A 13001-nucleotide genomic window follows, 5' to 3' on the forward strand; every position below is an offset into this window, starting at 1 on the left:
TCGGCCTCGGCCCCGGGGCTGGCGCCTCCCCGCCTCGCCGGGGCTGTCTCGTGCGGGCGGCTGCGGACGCTCGTGGCCGGCGCGCGGCGCACCTGGACCCGAGACGGCGCCCGCTGCGCTCCCGGGCTCCCGCCGCCCTCCCCGCGCGAGCCGCTCCGGGGCCGCGGCGTGGGCCGGCCCGAGGCGGCGTCTCCCCTTCCCCAGGCGAGCGGCTCCCACTGGCAAGATGGTGCCCAGCTGTCCCCGCGCGCTCCTGCTGCTGCTGCTGGGGCTCCTCGCCCTGCCCGCGTCGCGGGCTTCCCAGGTCAGTGCCCTCCCGCCTCTCGCCCGTCCCGCTCGCCCGGGAGGCAACGCCAAGGCCAGAGGACCCGGGCTTGTCGCTCGGCACTTGGAGGCTTGGGTAGGGGGCGCGGAGCGGTTCTTGGGATTCCCCCCCCCCCGGTCTGTCACCTGAACCTCATCGCGGGCCGGGCGCCTGGGAAGACCCGGGCTGGTCCAGCGGCGCAGTCTGGGCGACAGCCTCGGTCCCCGGGGCACAGGGCTCCGCGTGACGATTGTGGGTGGGAGAAGGTTTCCCTGGGATGTAGGAGACGTTGGGCTTTGGTGGGTCTCCAGGGGGGCTCCTGGTCACCCCGTGACGGTGGAGACTGTCCCCGCCCTCCAGCTCCCAACATTCAAATTTCTAACTGAAATCTCATTCCCACCACCGCCGACTTTTAAACGCGCGCGGACTGGGTGAGCGGCGTTTGCGCTGCGCAGGCAGAGGGGGGCCGGGGGGTTTCTGAAGCCGTCTCATCCCGCGCTGAGGGGGCCTTAGATCTGGGGCTGCATTTTCTTTCCCACCCTGACAGACAGCTTGCTGTTTGGTTTTTCTCTCCTTGCCGTTTGTATTTGTTGGAGTCTCACAGGATTTGTTTATTTGACCAGATTCACTTTTATGTTAACCAGTAAGAATCGATGGTTAAAATTAAGATAAGAATGCAGATAAAGGGGCACCTGGGTGGCTCAGTCGTTAAGCGTCTGCCTTCGGCTCAGGTCATGATCCCAGGGTCGTGGGATCGAGTCCCGCTTCGAGCACCGCTTCGGGCTCCCTGCTCGGCGGGAAGCCTGCGTCTCCCTCTCCCTCCCACTCCCCCTGCTTGTGTTCCCTCTCTCGCTGTGTCTCTCTCTGCCAAATAAATACATAAAATCTTAAAAAAAAAAAAAAAAGAATGCAGATAAAAATACATCTTCCGATAGGTGGAAGGTGGAACTGGAATTGCTGAATTCTGAGCCAACAACCGCCAGCCGGGCTCTGGCCGCGGGAGACCCCTCCCCCTGTGGTGGGCGTGGCCCGTGGGCAGCCCGGCGGCCACCCCAACACCACCATCCACAGCAGTAACAGTAACTGACGGCAGAAGGAAAGCCTGCATGCGCTTACTGGAAGTCTGATGACTGCGGGGTTCTTTGCTAAGCATCTTCCACGCTCTTAAATCTCAGAGCAGCCCTGTGAGGTGGGGACCATTGTCGTCCCCATTTTGCAAAGGAGGGAACGGAGGCCCAAAGAGTAGTTAAGGCCACATAGCCAAGGAGTAGAGAAAATTTAGTCCCTCTCTGTGGGTTCCAAATCTTTCCCCTTCCCCACTGACACTGGTTTACTGTCTAAATTCCTGAGCCAGGCGGGCACACTCACGGGCACCTACAAGGCCCTGGGGCGCAGAAGGGATTCCAGGCAAGGAGAACGCAGTTCAGACCAGAGGTGGGTGGTGTGAATGCAGAAGCTGGGGTGGGGGTGGGAGGGCTCCTGGGAGGCGCAGTTGGTTAAGCATCCCACTCTTGGTTTCTGCTCAGGTAGTGATCTCAGGGTCTTGATCCCAGGGTCCTGATCTCAGGGTGGTGAGATCAGCCTCGCGTGGGGCTCGTGCTCAGCACTGAGTCTGCTTAAGACTCTCTCAACCTCTCCCTCTGCCTCTCCCCCCTTGCGCACACACACTCTCTCTCTAAAATAAATAAATCTTTAAAAAAAAAAAAAGTGGTCAGCAGGAAGTCACTGAGTCACCAGGCAGCAGAGGCTAATCTGAGGCCACAGTGAACCCACCAACAGAGCAAGGGATCTCCCACCCACTTTGCAGAATACAAAACAAAACACCAGGCCCAGAGGCGAAGGCCAGAAGCATAGGGTGGGTGCATCCAGTCGGAGCCCTCAGAGGGGGAGGGTGGGTGGGATGTGTAAGCAGATGCTGGGGCGCCTACTCTGCCCCTGTCTCATCTTCTGGGACCTATTGCTGTCTCTCCGGGTTACCCGGACAACAGGTGAGACCCTGGCAGTTCTCAGATGTCCTGGCTGCTGCAGAGACAGAAAAGTGAGCCCTCTCAGGCTCTGGTCCTGGAAGATCTGGGTCCAATCCCTGCCTCCCTGGGCTTTGTGAGGGGGAAAGGGAGCAAAAGGGATTGTCCTTAGAAGTTAGTTTAAAGGGGCTCCTAGGTGGCTCAGTTGGTTAAGCGACTGCCTTTGGCTCAGGTCATGATCTTGGAGTCCCGGGATTGAGTCCCGCATTGGCCTCCCTGCTTAGCGGGCAGTCTGCTTCTCCCTCTAACCCTACCCCTTCTTGTGCTCTCTCTCTCTCTCAAATAAATAAATAAAATCTTAAAAAAAGAAGAAGAAGTTGGTTTAAAAATTCTAGTGAAACTGTCCTTCACCCAAAGTCTTATGTGTTTGAGGGGTCTCCCCTCCCAGCCCCTGCCTGGGGGAGCCTGACAGGTAAGCCATAAAGAAGGCCCCAGGAACACTCCTTACCGGGCTTCTCCTTTTCTCTCAGGTCCTTGCTCAAATAAGCACCTCTTTGCAGAAGCCTTCCCAGCCCCATATTTAAACAGGTCTCCTCTCTGCCCTTGTGTTTCCTATTATGGTTCTATGAAGGGCTCTGGAATAGGACTGATCATATTTGTAATGGTTTCTTTTAGTAGATTTTGAGTTTATTGTCTGTCTTATCCACTACAGGGCCCCAGGGCCAGGGACCATGTCTGGGATTTTTACCCAGGGATCCTGCATAGCTGGAGTTCAGCGGAATGAAGGGAGTGTTGTCATGCTGGTGCTGCTCTGAGCAGGACCGAGCTGGGCAGTCTCGGGGTAAACCTTGGCTGCACATCAGGTCACCTGGGAAGCTTCTAGAAATCTAGATGCTAGCCTCACCCCAGAGAATCTGGGTTGGGGCTCAGGCATCAGTATTTTTTTTAAGTGTCCCTAGTGATTTGAATCAATCAGGTATGTGAGACCCAGTGGAACACCATCTTTCAGAGTTAAAAACTGCAGACCTAGGAAAGGGCCAAGGGCAGAGGAGTTCGGAGTGGACAAAGGATTGGACTCACGAGGACCTGCGGGGACGTGGCATAGCTGGAGTTGACCTGATCTGAACACAGTATGAGCCTGGGGCTCCTGAACCCAGCAGTAAGTCCTGCTGGCCGGTGGAGACTCCTCATGTTTGGAGAGTGAATGGCACTCATGGGACCATCTGCTGCCACAAGGAGATGGGCGGGGTCCGTGGCCACCCAAGGACCTCTAGCTAGAGGCATCGGGGGTTCCTCACGGCAGCGGGGCGCAGCCCCGGCTGGGGTTCCTCTGTCGACCAGGAAATGCGCTCACTTTGTTCTATTAGGTGGAACCACAGGAAGCACGATGGGTGTGTGTTTGTGAGTGTGTGTGCACATCTCTGCGTGAATGAGTGGTTGCGTTTGCTACGGGATGTGTGTGTGCATACCTATCTGTGGAGAATCTTCATGTGTTGCAGCGTAGGGGGGATGCTGCTTTCCGCAAGGGTCTGGAGAAGTGATCTCATGGGGATGGACAGTATCATCCCCTCTCCTGCGGTCCTCCGTGGCATTCCACGTCTGTCCCTCTTGTCAGCACATCTGTCCTGAGTCACTTTGCAGGGGTTTTGTGATTAGCTGGATGGGAGCAGGTGGGGAAGGAGGGCAGGTTGAGCAGCGTGGGGGATCCCACGAGTGGGGGCCCTTTCTTACAACTGCTGCCCACTCTGTGGCCTTCCCACTGGAAGAGAAACAGCCCTGTTGGGGAGACGAGAAGGGGAAACATGTAACAAACCCCGGCACCTCTCCTCCCCACAACAGCTCTAGGTGAGCAAGGAGGGCAGGGTCTCAGCATCCTCCTTGCCTGTGGGGTGGTTCAGAAGCTTCCCCTACCCCAAAACTTCTCCTTGTGAATAGATGTCACAGGGTTCCAAATTCCACCATTAGAGGTTCATTATTTTGGTGGCCTTCTCCCATTTGCTTGTTACAGTTTAACAAAAAAAAGTTTTTGGCATACATTTCCATGATTTTTACCATAGAACTATATTCCATATGTGGAATATGGAATATACGGTCAGGAGACTATTCCATCACCCCAGAACCGATCTGTCCTTCATCACTATAGCTTTGTCTTCTCCACAATGTCATATAAATGGCATCAACAAATGCATAGACTTTTGAGTCTGGCTTTTTAAAATTTAGCATAATGCATTTGAGATTCTTCTGTGTTGTTCTGGGTCTGCATAGTTGTTTTACTAATACTATGACTGAGTCGTATTCCGTTGTGTTCACCCACTGAATGGAATGACATGTATGGGGTCATTTCTACTTTTTGGTGATTACGAATGGATCTGCTATAAACATTCCCATGCAGCTTTTGTGTGTGTGTAAATATAAATATTCATCGCTCTCGGGCAAATATCTAGGAGTGAGATTGCAGGGTCATATGGTAAATGTATACTTCACTTTGTGAGAAACTGCCAAACTGTCTTCCATATTAGTTGTATCATTTTACATTCACACCAGCAATGAATAAAAAGACTCTGTTACTCTACATCCTCACCACTTACTATTGTCAGGTTGGTTGGTTAGTTTCGAAGTCATCTGATAGGTATGCAGTGGTATCTTACTGTGGTTTTCATTTCCATTTCCTTAATGACTAATAACATTGAGAATCTTTTCATGTGCTTATTTGCCATGAGGTCTACTGGGTAAAGTGTCTGCCCATTTAAAAAATGGATTAATTTCTTATTGTTCAGTTGTGAGTGTTCTTTATATACTTTCATTACTAGTCTTTTTCAGATATGTGAACTGCAAATATTTTCTCTCTGTAGCTTGTCTTTTTTTTTTTTTTAAAGATTTTATTTATTTATTTGAGAGAGAGAGAATGAGAGAGAACACATGAGAGGGGATAGGGTCAGAGGGCAAAGCAGACTCCCTGCCGAGCAGGGCCCCGATGCGGGACTCGATCCAGGGACTCCAGGATCATGACCTGAGCCAAAGGCAGTCGCTTAACCAACTGAGCCACCCAGGCGCCCACTCTCTGTAGCTTGTCTTAACGTCCACCCCGGAGCAAACATTTTAAATTTTGGCGAATCTTAAACTGATTTTTTTTTTTTTTTTTTTTTTTTTATGGATCATGCCTTTGGTGTCAAGTCTGAGAACTCTTGGCCTCACTCCAGGTCCTGAAATTTCTCTTCTGTATTTTTTTCCAATTTTTTATATAGTTTTGCATTTTTACATTTAGATCTATGATCCATTGGGAGTTAATGTTTGCACAAAGTGGGAATTTTATCTTGGGGATGACTTTTTGCAGATAGATTTCCAGTTGTTTCAAAATCATTTGTGGAGTAGATGGTTGAATCGCCATTGAATCGTCCCAGCAACTTTGACAAACATCAGTTTGTCATGCAGGTATGGGACTATGTCTGTCGAGAACACACTATCCTGATTACTGTAATTCTATAGTAAGATAGAATTTGACCAGTCTAGTTTCTTTGCCTTTCCATTAACATTTTAGAACAAGCTTGTCTCTTTCTTATAGACAAGAAATCCTAGTAGAATTTTGATTGGGATTACATTAATGCTATTGATCGATTAGGGGTGAATTGACGTCTTAACAATATCGAGTCTTCCAATCTGTGAACATAATATGTCTGTCCATTTATCTAGATCTTTGATTTCTTTCCTCGGCATTTTAAAATCTTCAACATAAATATGCTTTGTTAGATTTATACGTAAGCATTTCATTTTTGGAACTCCTTTAAATGGTGTTTTGGTTTTTTTTAAAGATTTTATTTATTTATTCATGAGAGACAGAGAGAGAGAGAAGCAGAGGGAGAAGCAGGCCCCCAAGGAGCAGGGAGCCCGATGCGGGACTCAATCCCAGGACTCTGGGATCATGACCTGAGCCGAAGGCAGACACTTAACCGTCTGAGCCACCCAGGCGCCCTAAATGGTGTTGTTTTATTAACTTTTCATTTCCAGTGGTATATTCCTAGTATATGGACATCTAATGGATTTTTCTGTGTTGACCCTGTATCCTGTGACATTGTGGGACTTATTATGGAGGTTTTTTTTTTTTTTTTTTTGTAGATTCAGGTTTTTGACATAAATGATTGTGTCATCTGTGAGTATGAGCAGTTTTATTTCTTCCTTTCTAATTTATGTGCCATTGGTTTATTTATTTAGCCCTATTACCCTGGCTGAAACCTCCAGTACTATGTTGAATAGGGAAGTGAACATCCTTGCCTTGTTCTAGAACTTAGGGAGAAAGCATTCAGTTTTGTTTTTTTTTTTAACATTAAGTGTGATGCTACCTATAGGTTTTTTGTAGATGCCATTTGTCAAGTTAAGATTTTTTTTTTTTTAAAGATTTTATTTAATTGACAGAGAGAGACACAGTGAGAGAGGGAACACAAGCAGGGGGAGTGGGAGAGGGAGAAGCAGGCTTCCCGCCGAGCAGGGAGCCCGATGCGGGGCTCCATCCCAGGGCCCTGGGATCATGACCTGAGCCGAAGGCAGTCGCTTAATGACTGAGCCACCCAGGCGCTGCCCCCCCCCTTTTTTTTAAAGATAAGTTAAGATTTCTTTCAAAGCATAGTTTGACAGAGTATTATGAATGGATGTTGAATTTTGTCACATGCTTTTTTCTCCCTGAATTGATATGATCCATTGGTTTTTCTTCAGTTAGTTAAAAAGGTGCCTTGATTGATTTTCTATTTTGAAACCAGCCTTGCAGTCCCAGAGAATCCTAACTGGTTGTGGTTTTATTTCTCTATTTATATACATACATATAAATAGAGAATATATGTATATTATAAATATATATATTATAAATATATATAAATATGTATATATATTTCTCTATATTCCTCTGTATTTCTGGATTGCATTTGCTAGTATTTTGTGAGAGTTTTTGCCCGTTTTCATGGGGCTATTGGTGTATAGTAGGGGGTCAGCACACTGTGGCCCCTGGGCCACGCACATCCAGCCCACTGCGGGTCAAACCTGGCCATACCCATTCATTTACACATTTCGGCAGCTGCTTTTTGCCCTACAATTGCAGCGTTGAGAGGTTGCGACAGAAACCGTATGGGCTTCAAAAAGAAAATGTGAACTCCCTGGCCCTCTACAGATAATGCCTGCTGACCCCCGGTCCTGTCTTTGCAGGGTCCTGTTACCAGGATAGTGCAGGCTTCGTAAAATGAGTGAAGTGTTCCCTTGTCGTCTGTTTTCTGGAAGAGATTGGGTAGGATTTGTGTCCGTTCTTGAAATGTTTGGTAGAGGGGCGCTTGGGTGGCTCAGTCGGTTAAGCATCTGCCTTCGGCTCAGGTCATAATCCCAGGGTCCTGGGATCGAGCCCCACGTCGGGCTCCCTGCTCCGTGGAGAGCCTGCTTCTTCCTCTCCCTCTCCCTGCTGTTCTGCCTACTTGTGCTTTCTCTCTCTCTCTGTCAAATAAATAAAATCCTTAAAAAAAAAAAAAAAAAGAAATGTTTGGTAGAATTTACCAATGAAATCACGTGGGCCCGGAGACTTCTTTTCTGGAAGGTTTTGAGCTATGAATTCAATGTCTTCGACAGATACAGAACTATTTAGGTTCGCTTTCTTCTTTGGGCGAGTTTTGGTCGTTTGTGGCTTTTAAAAAACTGATCCGTAGTCCTCTCTCTCTGGAGACAACTGCTGTGGAATGCCTGGAGATTAGGCCACATTTCTAAACGATTGATCTCCCGTAAATGACAGATACTTTGTTCCACTGTTCACACAGAGCCAAATAGGCTACTATGATTAATTTTCTTTCTTGTGCAACTCTTTGGTTGCCCTGAAGTCCCCCCCCCCCCACTTTGCCCTCAGTCAAATGCGTAAGCACAGTGGTTTCCGGCTCTTACCTGTGCCACGTTCCACCCGGACCGCTTTCGCTTGGAGCCTATACGCCCCAGTCCCACTGACCCTGACTTTGGCTGCCTGCTCTTCTGAGCTGGAGTCTATGTTTTATAAATCATACACCTTCCTCTTTCTTGGCTTACTCCATTGTTTTTTTTAACGCATCCCCAGGAAAATGATATTTTAATTTGCTATACTTAGGCATTCCCAAATCACTTTCCTACTTAGAGATTGCCCTTTTTCTACACGGACACTTTAAAGCAGTCAGCAGTAACACCATTATCCCCAGGCTGTCGAGGGGGCGGGGGGGGGGGGGCGAGCTTAAACACCCGGGAAAGTGGCCGCGGAATCGTCCTGTGGGGAGCAAGGCCACAGGTAGAAGTGAGGGGAGGACGGCTGCCCGGTCCACTCTCCCCTACTGACTGAGTCGGGGGAGGGCGGGGGGGGAGAGGGTTCGAGGCGGAGTCCTTGGGCTGCGATGAATGAGATGAGGGCTGAAAGGAGGAAAACCCGAGCGAGCCTGTCGGTCCGCAGCAGAGCCGGGTCAGCTTATCCAGGTCAGCCGCCCTGCTGCCTCGGGTCCTCCGCCTGGGCCTGCCCCGAGTCTAGGCTGAGATGGCTCGTTGGTCACTTCAGAGCTCAGAGTAAAAGGACACCATGACGGATCGGGGGGCGCCTGCACGAAGGCGTGGGGATGGGCTGAAGCGACAGGCACACGTGAAGCATCCAGATCTAAAATAGGGGTACAGGTATTCCCCACTTTTTGAGTTTGCATGGCGCCACTTCGCTTTTAGGAAAGACCTACATTAGTACCTGTTTTCACTCTCCGAAGGAAATCCCAAGAGGATTTTCGCTTTTATGAAAAAAAGGCGAAAAGCGAAAGCAGCGATCAGCGTTAGTTCTGCAGCGAGCGGGTACAGCCGCTGCAGCACCGCGAGCAGCGAGAGTGGCGCCACCCAGCGCCTCCCCCGGGAACTGCACGCAGCATCTCGGGCCCCCGGCCGCCAGAGCTTTAAATTGGGTCTGGGAGCATCTGTGCTTTGTCTGGGAAACCTCAAATAAATTTCCATATAAATTAATGGTAATTGCCTCTTTGCTTTACACCACTGTGGTTTACAAAAAGATTTCCTGGGAACTCTCTACTTTCAGATAGCGGGAGTGGAGATGGGCGGGGAACGGACCTGTATTTCACAAAACGAGTATTTGGTGCCTCCAGTGGCCCAGGTGCCAGCATCAAAACAGACAGGGACTCTGCTTTTGGTTTTGCAAGAGCTGCCCTGGATCTGGATTTGGCAGACCAGCGGGGCAATTGGAGCTGGACTCAGCTGGGCTGTTCCGCTGATCTGCTCCAGACTCGGCCCCTCTGGGCTGGGACCCTCCTTCATCTGTGGGAAGCTGCCAGGTTAGCTGGGGCTGGCTGGTCTAGGGTGGCTCATCTGGTGCATCTCGGCTCTTCCCCCACAGCCTCTCTTCCTCCAGCAGGCTAGCCTGACCTTTTCACATGGTGTGGTGGTGGAGGGCTGAAGCTGAGCACAATGCATGAGACTTCTTGAGACCCTGTTCTAAAATGAACCTGGGCTGGGGCACCTGGGTGGCTCAGTCGGTTAAGCATCTGTCTTCGGCTCAGGTCGTGATCCCGGGGTCCTGGGATCGAGCCCCACATCAGGCTCCCTGCTCAGCAGGAGGCCTGCTTCTGCCTCTCCCACTCCCACTGCTTGTGTTCCCTCTCTCGCTGTCTCTCTCTCTCTCTGTTTCAAAAAATAAACTGAACCTGACATTTGGGGCTTATCCAGGTATGGTGATGCCAGCGGATCAGGAGACAACTGCCACTGAAAAGATAGTTTGTTACTAACAGTTGCCAAGAGGATGGGGCACGCCAGACCTCGTGAGGCCTCAGGAGAGAACAGCAGGCAGAGAGACAGGGAAGGGAACTTCTGGAAAGCCTTTATTGGGGTTTCTGAGGGAAGTAATGGGTGAGACAGGGTAAGGGGGCTAACCAAGTTGGGATTGGCTAGTTTGACTAATTTCAGAGGGCTGTGGTGTAGGGCTGCCTCTGCTGGCCTGATGCCTGACCCTGGGGCTATTGCAGGGGTGGAGAGGGAGAGGGAGGGGGAAGCTGGGGGGGGGCGGTTTAGTGCCTCACACATGCAAGAGCCAGATAAAGCAGGGGGAATGGTTCTGGATTGCTTGGCTTGCATATCAAAGCTGTGCTGGGGGGTGGGTGCAGGGTGTTGAGTTGTTTGCTACCTCTAGGAATTTGCTAGCCCTGAGAGGGGCAGTCTGTGCCAAGTCAGCAAGGCCCCAGATGTCAAAACATCAGATACAGAAACTAGACAACATGGTTAATCTCGATCCAGCCTTGGAGCGGTCTGTCGCTTCCACTGTATTCTGTTGGCCAAAGCAAGTCACAAGCAAGTCACAAGGCCAGTGTAGATCCAGGAGGTGGGAAAACAGATTTCCGTGTTTTTTTTTTTTAAGATTTTTTTATTTATTTATGAGAGAGAGAGCATGAGCGAGAGTGAGAGAGAGCACAAGAAGGGGGGAGGGACAGAGGGAGAAGCAGGCTCCCTGATGAGCAGGGAGCCTGACAAGGGGCTCACTCCCAAGACCCTGGGATCATGACCCACTCCAAAAGCAGACATTTAACCGACTGAGCCACCCAGGCGCCCAGACTTCCATCTTTATGGGGAAAGCGGCACAGTCTCCTTGCGCAGATGATGGGGACGGCTGGAGCGGGGGTGGGGGGTAGGCTGTGGCTCTTTCTGCCAACTTTCCCTCATAGTGACCCAGAGATGCACTCCGCACAGGCATGTGCATCCAGGCAAATGCGTGCAGTCAGGGTGAGGACAGGGGACAGAGGGGCCTTCCGGGCACCTTGGGCCTTCTCCAGCAGTCTCCTCCTCTCCCTGGCACCTTCAGGAAGGGGCCTCCAGTCCCATCCAGGATAGCCCTGATTACAGAGAAGAATGGAGGCCCCTTTGCTCCCCGAGGGTAGTTTCTGGCCCCCGCCTTGGGCGGTGGGTATTGACAGGGTGGACAGCGGGGACTGGGATGTGGCCTGCCAGGGAAGGACCGTGTGACCCGGCAGCACAGTGCTTTCTTGGGTTGCCTGGAGCCTTTCAGCTGAGAACCACTACCCGCCAGGCCTGCTCACAGCAGAGCAATCCTGTTTGACACGACACTCGCCATCTGGGCACCGGCCCGCCCTCCAGGGCCACCCAGCCCTGCCTCCCAGCTAGCTGCCTGTGCTCCCAATGTCTCCTGACTGTTGACAGAAGCCTGACTGTGCCGGTCACTCCCTTGATCCAGAGGGACAGGGGTGGGGCTGCTGGACTGCTGCCAACCTTCTCAAGGCTCTGGCAGCCCTAAAGGCCCTGGGGACATTGGGGCAGACTCCCTAGGTAGGTAGAACTTTCTACATCCTTTCAAACCCTCCCCCAGAGTCTTCCATGCTTTTCAGTAAGTGCCAGGGACCTAAAATTAGGCCATTACATTTTCACGAAAGAAAAAATAAGTCCCTATACTTTGACAGGATCCACATCTACCCATTCCAGTAAGGAAAATTCATACCTCAAGGAAGTAGTCACTTATTTTCCCTGTGTGGGAAAACGTGTGCCCCGCCCCCCCGGCAGTCTGGGCACCCGAATCTCCCTAGGGAGGCAGCTAAATGGGAAGCAAGGCACTCATCCTGGGGTTGGGTTTCCAAGTAAGACTGAGACCTGACAACTGTGCACATCAAAAACTGGGGCGAGCTGGGGAGAGGTTAGCGGCAGCTCCAGGCACCCCAAAGTCCCCAAGCTGCACGTTGGCCCCACTACTGCCCTCTGGATCAGCCAGTGATTCAGACATTTCTCTTTATGCCGGAGATTAAAGTACCTCTAGACCCTCAACAGAAGGGGAGGTACCCTGCAAGCCCAAGGAGCCCTTCCCTCTGCACACCCGGGCTGTGTCCCCCATCTCTGCAGGAGGGGCTGGGGTCAGAGAGCATCAGCTGTAACTGGGCGCACTGCCCAGAGGACCGAGGGCATCGCTGCTTCCCGGCTTCTCTGAAGAAAGGGAAAGCACCACAGAGTTCTGGGCAGGGAGGGGCATCTGTAGTACCAGAGGCAAAAAAAGAAACAGAAAAGCTGCTTCCAGAGAAGCAGCAGTCATTTACACTGTAGTGAGAAAACTTACAAACAAGTCAGAATCAGCTGAACATGTTGGTATCACCTCAGGGGCTCCTGTGATTTAGGCCTTTCGTCTGATTGCATGATTCAAGATTTTACCCTCCCAGAAGGAAGCTAACACATAAGATAATGTGCTCATTCAACAACTACGTCCTGAGAGCCCATCCTGCTGCCGGGCCAGGTGCTATTCTGGGCCCTGGGAGGCAGCAGGGCCCGGGGCAGTATAGCAAGTGGAAAAGACTCATAGTACCTGGTCGGGGTCTTGGCTCCCACTCTTCCTGGTTGAGTGCCCTGGGGCAAGTTCCTGCCTTTGATGAATCCATTTCCTCCCATGAACAGTGAGGATAAGAGACACATCTCGCAGGATTGTAGTAATGAGAAAGTGAACGACATTCAGAGAACGTGTTCACAGTAAGTGCTCAGTACGTGGTAGGGGAGGGGAAGCTGAGGCGAACATAGGCCCTGCTGTCACATAGCTTACCAAGCAGGGAGAGAAAAACAAGATAATCGTGAAAAGTAGCGAAAGGCATACAACTGAAATGGGGCGCTGTTCTGAAGGAAGGCCAGGAGGCTACTGTGCCCTGAGCAGGCAGGTACTCTCTGAGAAGGGGACTTCTCGGTGAAAGTGGAAGGACAGGACGTGACTTCTGAGGACCAGCGGC

At 51.1% G+C, this 13001-nt stretch overlaps 1 protein-coding gene across 3 annotated transcripts in view; it reads left to right on the forward strand.

Annotated features, from left to right (window-relative positions):
• The first annotated feature begins 169 nt into the window (after positions 1-169).
• Positions 170-13001, forward strand: part of FBLN7 (fibulin 7) — a 48863-nt gene continuing 36031 nt past the window's right edge. For all 3 annotated transcript variants that reach the window (XM_045884551.3, XM_064572208.1, XM_064572209.1), the window contains exon 1: positions 170-304. In XM_045884551.3, the coding sequence (XP_045740507.1) occupies positions 227-304 (78 nt within the window). In that variant the 5' untranslated portion in view covers positions 170-226. The remainder of the gene's footprint in view (positions 305-13001) is intronic.

This window comes from Mirounga angustirostris, unplaced genomic scaffold (assembly GCF_029215605.1).
Source record: "Mirounga angustirostris isolate CCGP_5_RB_7025 unplaced genomic scaffold, mMirAng1.0.hap1 SCAF_10, whole genome shotgun sequence".
Lineage (NCBI taxonomy): Eukaryota > Metazoa > Chordata > Mammalia > Carnivora > Phocidae > Mirounga > Mirounga angustirostris.